Source organism: Mugil cephalus, chromosome 1 (assembly GCF_022458985.1).
Source record: "Mugil cephalus isolate CIBA_MC_2020 chromosome 1, CIBA_Mcephalus_1.1, whole genome shotgun sequence".
NCBI lineage: Eukaryota > Metazoa > Chordata > Actinopteri > Mugiliformes > Mugilidae > Mugil > Mugil cephalus.
Window position 1 is genome coordinate 33,792,317 of NC_061770.1, and position 14,015 is coordinate 33,806,331.

The 14,015-nt window shown below is 41.8% G+C and overlaps 1 protein-coding gene across 5 annotated transcripts in view; it reads left to right on the forward strand.

Annotated features, from left to right (window-relative positions):
* Positions 1–4,039: 4,039 nt before the first annotated feature.
* Positions 4,040–14,015, forward strand: part of pde5ab (phosphodiesterase 5A, cGMP-specific, b) — an 81,036-nt gene continuing 71,060 nt past the window's right edge. For 2 of the 5 annotated variants that reach the window (XM_047602433.1, XM_047602463.1), the window contains exon 1: positions 4,041–4,299. Coding sequence is in view for 1 of the 5 variants with exons in the window: in XM_047602463.1 (XP_047458419.1) it covers positions 4,295–4,299 (5 nt within the window). In the remaining 4 variants the exon portion in view is untranslated. Of the gene's footprint in view, positions 4,300–4,788; positions 4,973–14,015 lie in introns of those variants that run through there. The other 3 variants (XM_047602443.1, XM_047602471.1, XM_047602453.1) reach the window with 2 other exon arrangements.

Below are 14,015 nucleotides of genomic sequence, written 5' to 3' on the forward strand. Positions count from 1 at the left end.
ATGGGTTTGATGTGTGGAAATCCAATCTGCACAACACAGCTAGCCTCTGGTGAGTTAAACTGATCAGGTGGTCTACAATTCATTCCAATGGGCAGACTAGAGTAGCGGAAATGTTCATGAATGGTGATATGATGAAAAGGGAGCCTTCTTTTCATGCATATTGGTTTTCAGAGCTGAACATATCTCTCACTGATGGGCTCCTCTGTGAACGAATGACGAAGGCTCTGACTAGCGCCGTCTTTCATTGCCCGGCACGATTCAACACAGGTTACTACAGAGGACGTGTCAAAGACGCCAGGTGTTTTATTCATTGCGTGGAAAAGCCGAGCTGAAAGGATCCGAGCCCAAAGCGGCGGTTGTCGGTTCTACTCCCATCCTGTCTGAACCTCCACTGACCCTTTGAAGCAAAAAGGGGGTTTTATTCAGCTACTTTAATCTACTGACAACAAAGACTGAACGCTCCCGCCCATCACAGCAGGTGGTGACACACACACCTGCTGCACAGACGCACACATGTACACACTTGAAAGGGACAGTAGATTGCATGAGAGATCAGTGATATCAGCCACAACATTAAAACCACTGGACAAGGACAAGTAAAAAGAACAAAAACAAAAAAAACATTGGCCATCCGAGTACTTCTGGGAGTACTTCTTTGGACCTGGCATTCAGTCATATGGAAGTCACCTAGACCAGACCAGACACCCCCACCCCATAGCAAAGACACACCTTGATGGCAGCAATCATGCCTACTGACCTCAAAATTCACTAGATCCCAAACTGATCAAAGCCCTTCCCCTCAACCCCTAGGACCCAAAGTTCCCCCACTAACAAAATACTGTTACCAGACACCACCGAAAACCCTCAGACGGCCCATGTTCATTCCCTGATGAAGTCACAACTGCTTTGGGAGCACAAGAGAGACCGAGAGAATGTTACAAGGTGGTCATGATGTTATACCTGATCGTATACAATTGCTGAAAAAAAAGATTAAGACCTGATCACACTCTGAAAACACACTTTTAAACCTACAACAGCAGAAGGCAGACCTGGGTGTCATTGTGCAGTCGAGCTAAAAACTAGCTTGACTAGAAATACTAGAAATACAGATTATAGCAGCTTTAAAATGAGGAAGAAAACGTTTTCTGTACTATAAATTCTCTGCAACGTTCAGTGTGTAGGGCCCCTTTTTCATTCTGTATAATACACTGAAGTCACTCCATTAGCAGCTCGGCATCAGCTGTTTCATTCATGCTCCTCTCTGAACCTTAAGAAAAGAGAAAGCACTGTAAAAAAAAAAAAAAAAAAAAAAACATTAGTTATGACAACTACCGTGATAAAAGAACAACTTTGAATTTCCTGTTATTTTTGGTCGACTTAATTCACGTAACAAGTTGTGAACATAAGAACTGACACAAAACCTTGTTTAGTCATTTATCAGGTTATGACATTTTACAGTGTAGAGTCTGAATGTTTTGTTGCATTTTACATAACTTTGTAATGAATCATAGTTAAACATTGACACAATCAGGCCTCAGGTCGGTTAAAGAAAAGAATCTAACTCTGTCTTTTGACGACAACAATCTATATTTCTACTGTAAGGTCACAAATAAAATGTATTCTTTTGCCAAATTTTCCAGAACCCTTTGGATTAAAAATGGATTTTCTTCCTTTGTCCTGAAATCAAAGTTTATTATGAGAATGGAATATGATAAATGTATGTAACAGTAGAATTTATAAACATTTTGAGAGAGAAGTTTAACAAAATTTTTACTTTTTTCACCTTTTATGTAACTTATATAACCAATGGACTTCTTACAGTTGCCTCGCTCTCAGATCCAGTTGTATGTCCCCAGTGTTTTGACTCATTTTCGAGGCCTGTGGAAAATTTCCCATCAACCGATGCAGAAACCATAAGATAAGCGCAGTTTATTTGTACTGAACATTCAACAAACAAATGACTTTGAAGTAAAATCATTAATTTCATGGGAAGAGACCATTGTGTGGGAAAGGTCTTACATGGAAAATGTTTTAATAACCCTCAAAGATTTTCCTACGAAGAGTAATGTCCAGTCAACTAAATTCAAAAGGCCAAAGCAATCACATAGACTCGATGCAGAAGATCAGAGATATGGACGGGAGCCAACTAAACCAGTATCTCGAAAACAAATTTAATTGAAATTAAAATCAACTTGCCAACAACTGTTTTATCCATAATATAAAGTGTTTTAATCAAGCAGACAGACACAGTGACCGGCCCTGAAATCCTGTTGCATGAGCAAGTGAAGTCCAATGGAACAAATGCAAACAGTGCAGCAGCACCAGCTAGTGGACGGAGGACTTCAATACTTGAAATGTATATAATAAATACTTGCTGTCAGTATATTGATATAATATTGCCATGCCAAATGAATATCGCTTTTAGGTAGCCAAGATTTAAATTCAGAAAGGACTTAAAACAGCCTAGATCACCACTGGAAGGTACGATTGAGCATCATCTGTAGAAAGGCATGGTTGCACAAGAGTTTCAAATGTGTGGTTTCTTGGTAAAAAAAAAAAAAAAAAAAAAAATGTAGAATCATTTGCAAGGTAGAGAGTAATTTGGGCAAAGTTTCTTGGTGGAGGAAGCTATCATTGCTTAAGGACGTTGGCACATCAACTTTTATTTATTCTTTTGGATTATAAACTGCTCTATTGTAGTGGAATACTTTGCAGATGTGACTGAATAAATGTTTCACATTGACCTTAAAGGCATATTGATGTTTTCTCTTTCACAGAGATGTGTCTAAGCCAAAGCACTGATGAGAGATTTCGTGATTTCTAGCCCAGATGAGGCATATACAAGACTAAAATAAGCCACAGTGTAAGAGGTAAACACCTGAATACTAGTGGGACTAAATTAGTTACTCACTCCTAGTGGAGTATGTGATTTGTCTTTGTCTCAGTGAGGGACAGGAGGATACTGGATAAACTGCTGTCTATTATGGACAGTCCATCTCATCCACTACACTAAACGTTGTGTCTGTGAAGGTTCTCAGTCGTCCAGGTCCTGATAATCCAAAAGGCAGTGAATAAAGGCAGTGAATAAAGGCAACTGGACTTGTAGAGTTTCTTGAAGACATTTCGCCACTCATCCAAGTAGCTTCTTCTAGTTCTGAGAGACTAGTGAAAAAGTTGAGGTTTAAATAGGAAAACTCTGAGGGTAAACCCATCAGAAACATGCCTGACCAGAAACTGGTGCCACTAATGGCCTTAACGGCTGGGTAGCTACCTGTCGTTAAGGATGGGGACTGTGTCCCTTGGCTACTTACCCTATGAATGGTGCTCTAATGAAGCTATTGTCATAAACTGAAAACTTCCCCCAGAAGCTTCAACACCATTTACACTAAAGAACTAAAGAAGCTACTTGGTTGAGTGGCGAAACGTCTTCAGGGAACGTCAAGTCCAGTTGTCTTTATTCCACACTAAACATTAGTGGGGCAGAGGAGTTCATTCTCCAACAGACTGATTTAGCTCCGCTCCCATAGTGAACACTACATAACTTCTTTTATACCCTACTCTAACCAGCTGTATAACAGCTCATCTTTCTACTTTGACCAGTTAATTTCCCTTAAGGATCATTAAACTCTAAGTCTAAGAAAGACTGAATGTACTGTACCTAGTTAGTTTTGGCAAACCTTCAAATTACTATTCCCTAATGAACAGTCTCCTTTCCATCTTCTCACTGCCAGTCAGTCACAAGAGTACTTCTTGTTTTCAGTCTAGTCATCTATTTTGAGCCTGACATCCACTTGGGATGCGAGGTGAGAGCAGTGACTACCGATCCCTAGGTCGGGACTAATCTGTCACCAAAGCAGCAAAAGGACAGCAAGTGACACACAAGTATCCCGAATCCTGTCATGGGAATGAGTGGGGAGAAGAGGGGGGTCCCAGCACGGACAGCCTCCCAGCAGGCCTGCACAGTCTCCGGGCTCGGAGAGGAGGAGGAGGACGAGAAGGGGAGGGAAAAGGAGGGATGACTGGAGGGGATAGAGTCTCTGGAGGCTTGTAGGGTCCCTGGCGGGATACACTAGGAGCAAATATTATGATCCCATCTCTGCGTCCCTCACTCATCTTCTCTGCATTATTATTAGCATAGCTTTCCCTTTCAGTTCCAAATAAAGGATACCGCTAAAGCCCAAGAAAGAGAAGTAAGGGGGAAGAAAAGGAAGGAGAGCGGAGAAGCCGGCAAAGGGATACCCCCTGCGGTGGACCTCATCAGTGCACGTGCGGAAGGACTTCTTTTTCTACCAGCATGGGGTGAGTACGATGTAAAGCGATGAGGGGAAGGAGAGTGTCGTGCTTGTTTCGGGGAGGAGGAATAGTTTGTGTGTGATACTCGTGGGCCGCGGTGAAGACGAGCACCCAGGCTGCGTGTCGTTTGAGCAATATGTCAAGTTGTCGCTGTAATTGAGTACACAACAGAACAATCTGAGTGCAACTCCTTTTACATTGCCCTGGAAGGAAAGTCTTGAGAGCACAGGGAAATGTCAAGCATTGGCAAAAAGCACAAAGTCTTGTTTTCATCCGCGTGTCCTCGGCTGTTTATCCCCCAGTAGCGCCGGTTCATTAAAGTATTAGTGCCAGCCTCTGTGTCAACTCTCCTAGTCTGACAGCCTACCCACACCCCCGCCCCAACCACCAACCCCCACCTCCTCCTTGGATGATTTTTCATGTGTTACCACTGCCGCCCACAGAGGCCAACATAAATAAACGCATGCCGTCACTTCTCGGCGCAGATCCCACAGCCCTGCGTCGCACGGCACCAGTCCCAGCGAGGTCGTGGGACTCGTGGGCTGAATCTGAACCGAGTCCAGGAACTTGGGGACGGAGTTTGGAGGGGGAAATCCTCACCTTTAACCTCCTCCCACTCCTTTTTGTTGTGATTGGCTGGGTCAGCTGAGTGGAAGTGGAGAGTCTGGCTTGCGAAATGGTCAGTTTGACTTTTTGTCTTTTTCTGTCCTCTATCATCCGTCCCCTGTGCCTATTGGTTTCGTCTTCTTTGCTATTTTGTTTTGTTTTTTTCCATCTTACACTGCTTAGTCCAAAGAGACACCAGCCATGCTTTCCCCCCTCTGAGATCGGGATTCCTGACATTTTTTTCCCTCTTAGCCTCTGAGTCATGTCATCACTTCTGCTGGCTTATCAGCTTCAGAGAGGTTAACATCTCCAGTCGCTGGCTACCTGAGCTCGAGTTTGTTCTGACTATATAAGGCATCTGTCCTCTCCCCTCTCTCCTCTCTTATTCTGCAAATTTGGCCCGTCGCATCACGGTGGAAATATCTCAAGTGGCTGTTTTGCTTTGTTTTCACCACACGAGAGATGGATCGCAGATGTTTATCTGCTGAGTTCTTTGTAAACGGTCCGGCCTGCGGATGGAATGAAGCGTCTACTTTTGTTGTTAGCTCCGTACATATGATGCGGCCATGGTGGAGGGGTGGAATTAGGCAACACAGAAGCTGTCTCTGCAGCTAAACCGCTGGAAGCTGGTGCTACTCATTAGGAGTTCAGCTGGGATTTTATTTTAGGCAAAGCTCTGAGAACACCAAATTAGGGATCACCTAAAACAAATTACTTTTTGATGAATGTTGCTACATGCAGCTGCATTATATATTATTATATTATATATATGTGTGTGTGTGTATTATTACATTATATATTATATATATGTGTGTGTATATATATATATATATCCCAAATAAACTTTCACAGCAGTTTATTTTAAATGCCTTTTATCAATTCCACTTGGGGAAATGCCTTCTTCGTATTTAAACATCTCTCTACACACAGAAGCTGCTTCTCTAACACACAAGCTGCCACCAGCTTTGGTTTGTCACAACGGCACAGATTTATCATAACCTCAATAATGCAATTTGGAAATTCCTAGCACATTCAGATAAGACAGAACAATATTAGCATTCACTCCGTGTTTTGTTTGCGTCTGCCAACTCCTGAAAACTCTTACGCCTGAAAGCAAGGCTTAGATAACTTGGAAAACAAAGTTGTGGGCCTTGAAACTATAACGGTTATTGACGAATGTTAGTAGTGCTGAGGGGAGCTGAAGAACTCCCTGTATTTTTCTGATAGATTTCACAGCACGTATAACAACCACAGTCATCGTTATTGTAAAAATAATGGAGCACTGTTGTGTTACGCGGTAAGACGCTGCAGAGAAACCATACACTATTTATTTATTTTTGTTGGCTGAGGACATTTTTTAGAATATGTAACAGTTTTAGAAATAATATTTGACCTTGTTTTACTGCCAGTGATAGAAAAACAGTCTGTGCACCTTTTATTAAACGTGTACCAAGTAAGGGCTGCATGGAAACACATCAGAAAGTAATGCTTTGCAACAATGAAATCTGTATTCTTTGGCCTGAATACATATGCTGACAACAGACAGCTCATAGTAGCTGCGTTTCCATTATGTTTTTATCTTCAATTTTTGATAAAGTACACTTTGTATGTGTTTCCACTGAAAGGTGTTTTGCAAATGAGCTGGAACTCTTGTAAAGTCCGGTCTCTCATGTCGATATCCCATAATTCTCTTAAACCCTAGTCACGCGAGACTTCACTTTAAGGAAGATGGACTTCAAATGAACTGGTCACATGACCCTCTGTGTCAATTTCGGTGATGGGAAAATGCGGGAAAAAAAGTCTTTCCATTAACTTTTGTATTGATACCTCTGAAAAACCACCTCATGAGAGTATAAAAATGTTTAGTATTAGTATATACATAGCAATATTTGAGAGGTTTTTAGAAATGTAGGCATTTCCATTACCAGCTATTTATTATGATATTTAGGTGTTTCGCGTTGCTTCTAGAGATAATGGAAATGTAGCAACTGTGTGCTGCAGATATGTATAGCCTGTATAAAAACAGGCAGCAACTCAGCACCATCAATAACATTTAATAGTACTCCGAGGAAGATGAGATAGTGTAGCTGGGTGTATTCTTTTCCTGAAGGCGTTTCTGTGTACTGCAGGTAAAGGTCTGATATTTATATCAGGATGTTTGGTGAAGTTGCTGACAACTGTCCTGTTGACAAGATTTGGATTGTTCCTCCTCTAGTGTTAGTGGATGTCTTTTCAGATGAATTGCAGTAGTAGTTTAGTTGTGTTTCAGGACTTAGGGTTAGGGTTACGGTTACTGCTAGGGCTAGGGTTGGGGTTAGTTTGCTGCAATGACCCACTGGACTCCTCACCTGTCTTCTCCGAGGTGTCCATGTTGTTATTGTCACATTATTTGTGGCTAGTCCATGTGATGCTTAAAGCATCACGCCACAGGTTTGAACCCGACAAACTGTCTAGCCGACTAATTTGTACAACTTGTACCAAGAATTTTTTAATAAATAGCTACGTTTTACATTTCAAGAATTCATTTATTACAGATACGTTGATCGTTTTCTACTGTGATTTGGGCCAGCTACATTTCTGACCCCTGATTGGATATAAACAGTGCAGATAGTCATGTGTATTTACAGAGGGATATATTCACTCTATCTCCATGGGGTGAAAACCTCTGTTGGGTGTAACGGTTTGATAAATGGCCCTGCTCTTCGGCTGGATTTGGATTAGGTCTGCAGGCCCCGCTTGGAAGTTATTACTTTATAATGGGAACATGTAAGCAAAAGGCCATGTGCTTTTCATCACTCGGAGAACGGCAATTGCATAATGAAAAAAGAAAGCAGAAAAAAAAGTAAGATCAAAGATTTACAGGCAGCCAGTGAAGTTTGGATACGGACAAGTGTTAACATAAATCTGTGTTTTTCTTATTTGGTTGACATTTCCTCTTTTTCTTTCTCTCAGCTCCCCTCCTTTTTTTTCTATCTTCTTTTGGCGTGGCTGCAGTCGAGGTTACATGAGTCACTTAGTCCCTGTGGGGGTGACAGCGTCTGAGCCAAGTTCCCATTGTGTTCATCCCAAATTTCCATTTCAGGATGTGAGCTATTCCAAGCCATACTTGGTTAAAAATAAACCTCAAACAATTAGATGAGATGCAGAAGAAAAACTGGGGTCCAGGGAAAGAGAAGGAAGGACGGGAATGAAGTGAACAGATGGGGTAAATCTGCTGTACGCTCCATTTGACTTATCTTGAGATTTGGTAAATGTAACAGACCGTGCTAGACTGTCCCGCTTTCCACCCATGTCTTGATATGAATACTCAGGAGGGCAAATATTGAGTTTCGCACCTCTGCTTCACACTTCAACACCTCCTGAAAAAGCTTTGATGGAACACTTGTCTGAAACGTGACTTACACTAAGCAGACCGTGTCCTCTATGGCACGTATCAGGAGCTGTGATACTAGGACGGAGTCTGACCAGCTGGCTTGGTTGTGTAGAATCTAGGACGCGTTTCCGCTGCAGAGGGGAAGCGTCGGCCAGTCTGCGCCTCTGCGTTTATGTGAGCTGGGAAATTGATTCAATAAATCTGTGAATGGGAGAGAATAAACAGAATCAGGTCCAGGGGAGGAAGGTGAATCATTTGATTGCTTATTACGGCCGTGGCCAGAGCTGTCTCTTGGGAGCTGGGGACGAGGATTTACAGTCCCACCTGCTGTAGATCACTGATAACAAGGGAGATCCAGACATGTGCTCAGAGGTTCAACCAGATAACAAAGGCCTTATATGAGATACATACGTTGGTGCAGTCTTATGCTGCAACTGTCATGTTCAGATTAATTATTCATGATACTATCAGTTGCTTCGGATTATGAAAAAATCAGTGTCCTAGCCCTAGCCCTAGCCCTAGCCCTAATGTCCAGCTTGGTAACGCTCTATTTGGATTTCACTATGTGCCATGTGTCAACCAATATAGAAAAATGACTTGCACACTACCGGATAGTCTAACCAATTCGATCCACTTTATTGTCAACAAACTCCATGGTGCTTGGATGATGTGTATGAATAGTGTCACTGTTACTCTTTTTTCCTATTCCACAAGAAACCCACGCAGACGATTTGATCTGCTCGGCAGATCTCTCCCAGGGCATAATGAGTTCCCAAAAGAGAAACTCCAGACCAACTTTAGACCAGAGGACCTAGTAAAGCCCAGATGAAACTAATACTATTGATGTTGGTCAATACCTTAAACATTTGATCTTGGCTCTTGGCAGAACTCAAGCAGGTTTCAGTCACTGTAGAGGAACCCAGTTGTGGTCGGTAGTGTGACCGAACGCTGTGAGGTGCTGGATTAAGGCTTCTGTCTCTTTGGAGGCGTGGGTTACTTTTGGGATAGCAAGTGGTTAGTATCTCTGGAACCTGTCCCTCTATGTCCAAGGCAACAATAACCCTCAAGATCAAGCGTTTTTGTTGAGTTATTGAAGCAAGTGGAACAGTGGCTAGCCTGGATGTGTGTAGCTAGAGGTATATCTCTTCTGCTGGTGAGGGGAAATGCTTGATGGCAACAATTAAACACAACTGAACCCTCATGTTAAATTAAACCAAAACAATGAGCTAAAAGACTCCAATGTTTCCGATTTATTCGTCACTCAGAGCCTGGTTCTGAGCTTTTGAAAAATCGTCATTGCAGTAGCATCATCTGAATTCATATTTGAACAGTAAAGTAATGCTGGACTGGACCTACCACATCCCGTTATCATGTGTCAATGCCTGTGTGTACTAAGTAGTTGGCTCACCACACAAACAAGACATTATAAACAGTGTTGACTAGGCCATCACTCAGTTACAGCCACACATTAGCTTCCCTTTATTGACTCTGTGGCAGACCCATAATGTGTGCTGGAGCCAGCTGAGCCTCCCAGCACTGGTGGTGTCCTTGTTTGAGGACAAACTCACAGCTGTGCCACCTTTGGCTAAACATTCCTACGGCACATGGAACTGCTGCAGCAGTGTGAGTGTGATGCCTGGTAATGTGATGCCACATTACCAGTATTATCACGAATACACGGACTATGATACCAACGTAACAACCAAGCAACGTAGGCAAGTGGCCAGAGCCTCCAAAATCCCAGGGTTTTGTAGTCTGATGCTGCAAAAGCCTGTTTCTGTTTTCAAACAACAACAGCATTAAGCTCTGAGCCTCCAACCAACCATCCGTGATGAAAATGACAAGTTGTAAATAAGGGAAAGTGTAGCATTAATGACGACTTTTCACTTAGATAAGACCCTTCTTTTGTGCGGACTTCTCATAGTTTACTGAGACACTGCACAGGGCTGTGTGCTATGAGAGAATGTTTTATGGGCATTGTCATCTGACTGTCTTTTATAAATACAAAATTTTTGAATAATTGTATGCAGTTTTTGCTTCAGAAATGTGCGCCTAGTACCAGAGACTCAGCAGAAAATGTACAGGGACATATAGCAGGTCATTTAGTTTTGGAACAGAAAGCGTCCTTTGAAAACAACCCATGTGTTGTTTCTGCCAGCCCACCCCTGCCGCGCTGAGTGCCACCCAGCTGAGCGTCAGCATCCAGAACAGACCTCCCCGGGTGGTGATGATTATGATGAATTCCCGGAACCTGCTTTCTCGCAACACATTACCTAACACCTAGTGCTAGCTATTCATCAGCAAGCTGCCACACCGGGGCTAATCCAGTTAGCCAAGCAGACGTGGAGCACAGGAGTCCACCGAGGGGAATCGAGTGCATGGGTGTATATTTTCATCTAATAAAATGCCAGAGAAACCCATCTGCAAGGGCTTATGTGCTTCGTGGTCATGCGCTGAGCTTTCTCAACGAGGCAGCGTCTTAAAAACAACTTTTGATTAATAGATGATTTTTAAATAACAAAAAACAAACAAACAAACAAAAAACTAAACCAATACTCTGTTAATCCGTTTGTATTTTAAAGCTGCAAAATATATGTTTTTGGCCACTGGGGGGCAGCAAAGAAACATGTAATCAGTTGTAACTGAGATTACAAAGTGGTAGTAGGTTCTATGCTAACATGCTGGCAACCACATTATTTTCGCAGAATTCTGCAGCAAGGTATGAAGCACATTTTCTTTGGCCTTCTGTATTCGATATTTGTCAATTCAGTCCTATTGGAAAATTCAATATAACATTTATGACTTGTATGGTAGCAGTTTGGGTAAAATTAGTTAGCTAGAAATGCAATACACCAGAATTTAACCCTTAGAATTAGCATCTTCTGTTTTACTGTTCTTGAATCATTTACTGCTTACAATACTGTAAGACACTTTTTGCCACTTAACCTATACTTCATGTGCAAGGACTGTGACTAATAATGAAGAAAATGCGCAAAGGAACAAATTTGGGCTCCGTCGTCTTTATAGTTCAGTTTCATGCTGATTCCACAAGCGAGAACATTCTTAAACAAACAATGAGAATATCAGGAATCTGAGACAGTATATTAGTTTGTCATTAGTGGCCTTGAGCGAGGTGTGTCCTTTACAGACTGAAGTCCAGTTCGCCTCAAAGGGAATGGAGGGATTATCTGATGGTTTCAGGACTTAGTATGCCAAGAAAGATATTTTTTGACCTTCCCTAAATATCAACAGCGGACTGCCTTTCAAGTTTGTCCTGCATGCACTGGATGATAGTGTCACCGTTTATACACATTCCACAGTGATCCATATTAGTTAATATTTTTAAAGTTTTGCTGCTCTTGAAAATTGGAATTTTTACATTTTTATTCAAATTTAATTTTAAAAACAAAAGATATTTGACAGATTGTAAAAAATTGTATTAATTTTCAGGTGTAAGCTAGATTTTAGCTATCCCAAGTCCTCAAGGGTGGAAAATGAAACCAACGTGGAAGTGCATGAAAAGACCTCAATGATAAAAAAAATAAAATAAAATAAAATAAAAGAACTTCTGAAGGACCTGAAACAAACAGTTCTTTTGAGGAAACTCACCAACATCTCAAAACTGAAGTGGTTCTGTACTGAGAAATGGGCTAAAATTCCCCCAAGCGTCTCTAGACAACACATCAGCAGTAACTGGAAATGTTTTGTTGCAGTAATCCCTACACAAGGTGATTTTGACATATACCGAAAATAAGGTGTATAATAACAATAACAAGGCTAGGTCTCTTTTAATTTCTTCTCATGTATATAAATAAGGGCGTGGTCTCTTTGCTAATCAGGCTGGTGGCGTCATAACTTGCTAGATGTCTGTTAAGGCTCAAAATGTTTTCCGGACCACTCGTGGGACTTTTAAAGTATATATTAGATCTATATTAGATATGTCCTGTGTATCATGTTGGGCAGTACAACTTTGTGTCGTTATTGCTCAGAGGTTTCTCAGATATCACTAATGAAGACGAGTACATGTCACCCAGTAGACAGTTCTTCCGCCGTTTCTAAGCAACTAATGATCATCTGATCGTTTTTAATCCACCTCGTGCTGGAGAGGAAGGGATTCAGTAAGTGTATTCCACATGGAGCGATCATTAAAAGCTAGTGTGATGACTGCCGCAATTTAGTGTAGAGTGGGACCTGTTTCATTTTGCTTAACATAAGTTGGCAATGAGTAGACGAGTAATGATTTGTATTTGTTGGGGTCCAACCTCGAGGCGTTCTACTTGGCTATAAGCGTGCACATGGCCCCGTGGCACTGGGTGTAAGATCATAAATAGTTTCCATAGTGCCGCAGAGACATTTACAATGGCCGACTCCAGAATGAAGCCAGTCACATATGCATACATACAGTATACAGTGGACCAGTCATTTGAAATACATGATGTTTTGAAATTTGTGTCCAGGGACAAGCCTTTTATGAACTGCTGACGCTGGATGGACCAGTTGACCAGAAATATTCTGCAGCAAGACTTGATTGTACCAAGGTTAGAGAGTAGACAAATGGAGCAGGGAGCGGTCAGACTGTGTTACATCAACAACCTTCAGTTAGAATGAATGAGAAGCTATCTAAAAGATAACAGTTTTATCAGAAATCTGAGTGATCGGCCCAAGATTAAAGTGTCCAGTAAAAGAGTAAAGGAATCCTGTCAGGTCTGCCTCCCCTCCCTCACGTAAAGTCACACCAGCTTGCTGTGCCGCAATCAACTGTGTCTGCTCTTAGCGAACACAGTGTACATAGAGGCCGAGAAACCAGTCCACCAATCAAAGTGGGAAAAGCACAGGAAGTGAAACAAAACAAGAAACGAGGAAACAAGGAAGAACTTTACCAAAAACATGAAACACAAGGGAAACTAAATAGGGTCACAGAAAACTTTTAAAAGTCAGGGAAGTTCACTGTTACAATGAATGAATAAAAAGGCAAATGTTAATTGCAGGATTATCTTATCTTACACTTTACAGGGAGATTTTCGGATGGGGTGCAGAATCTTCCAAATTAGCTTCCAAATTAGCAATCCATTAGCTTGATCAGATTAAATCTGAGGGTCACTTGGCCATGGTATTTGTAAACTGAGTATAAAACTGCGTAATGTTTTAAAAGAAATGACAGTCTTGGATTGCTCCCACTTGGGGGTGACAAATTCAGGAATTTTACTCTATATTGAAATTTCCTTACTAATCACTGAACGGCCTTTCTCTTCTCACTTGAATCCAGGTTGATGCTTTCTACCTGCACGGTGCCTCTGTTCACCCCTGACTTGACTCATGTGCTGTAATTATTGACCAGGGAACATATGGATGAACGGTTTGTACTGATCAGGCCCATGTGGACACAGGTGCATCATGGGACAGACGGCCGCACGTGTGTGTGCAGTATGTATGACAAACACCATCTGAGGGCACAACCCTGGGGCTTCGCGCGAATCGCACTTAGACACACAAACAGCTTTAATGAGCGTGTTTCCGCTCAGCGCTGATTTTCTTTCCCCCCGTAGTGTTTCCACAGGGGGATTTTTCCACGGTCATGCTTGGTCACGCACACAGACACACACGCATAAACAAATACTTATGATAATGTGACAAATAGATATCTTGGTTATACCTTTTTAGTCCGACGTGGGATATCTACTGTCTTTTTTCCATGAGATGGTGAGAAAATCTGAGATTTATTTAATGTTGGTGGCAAATACTT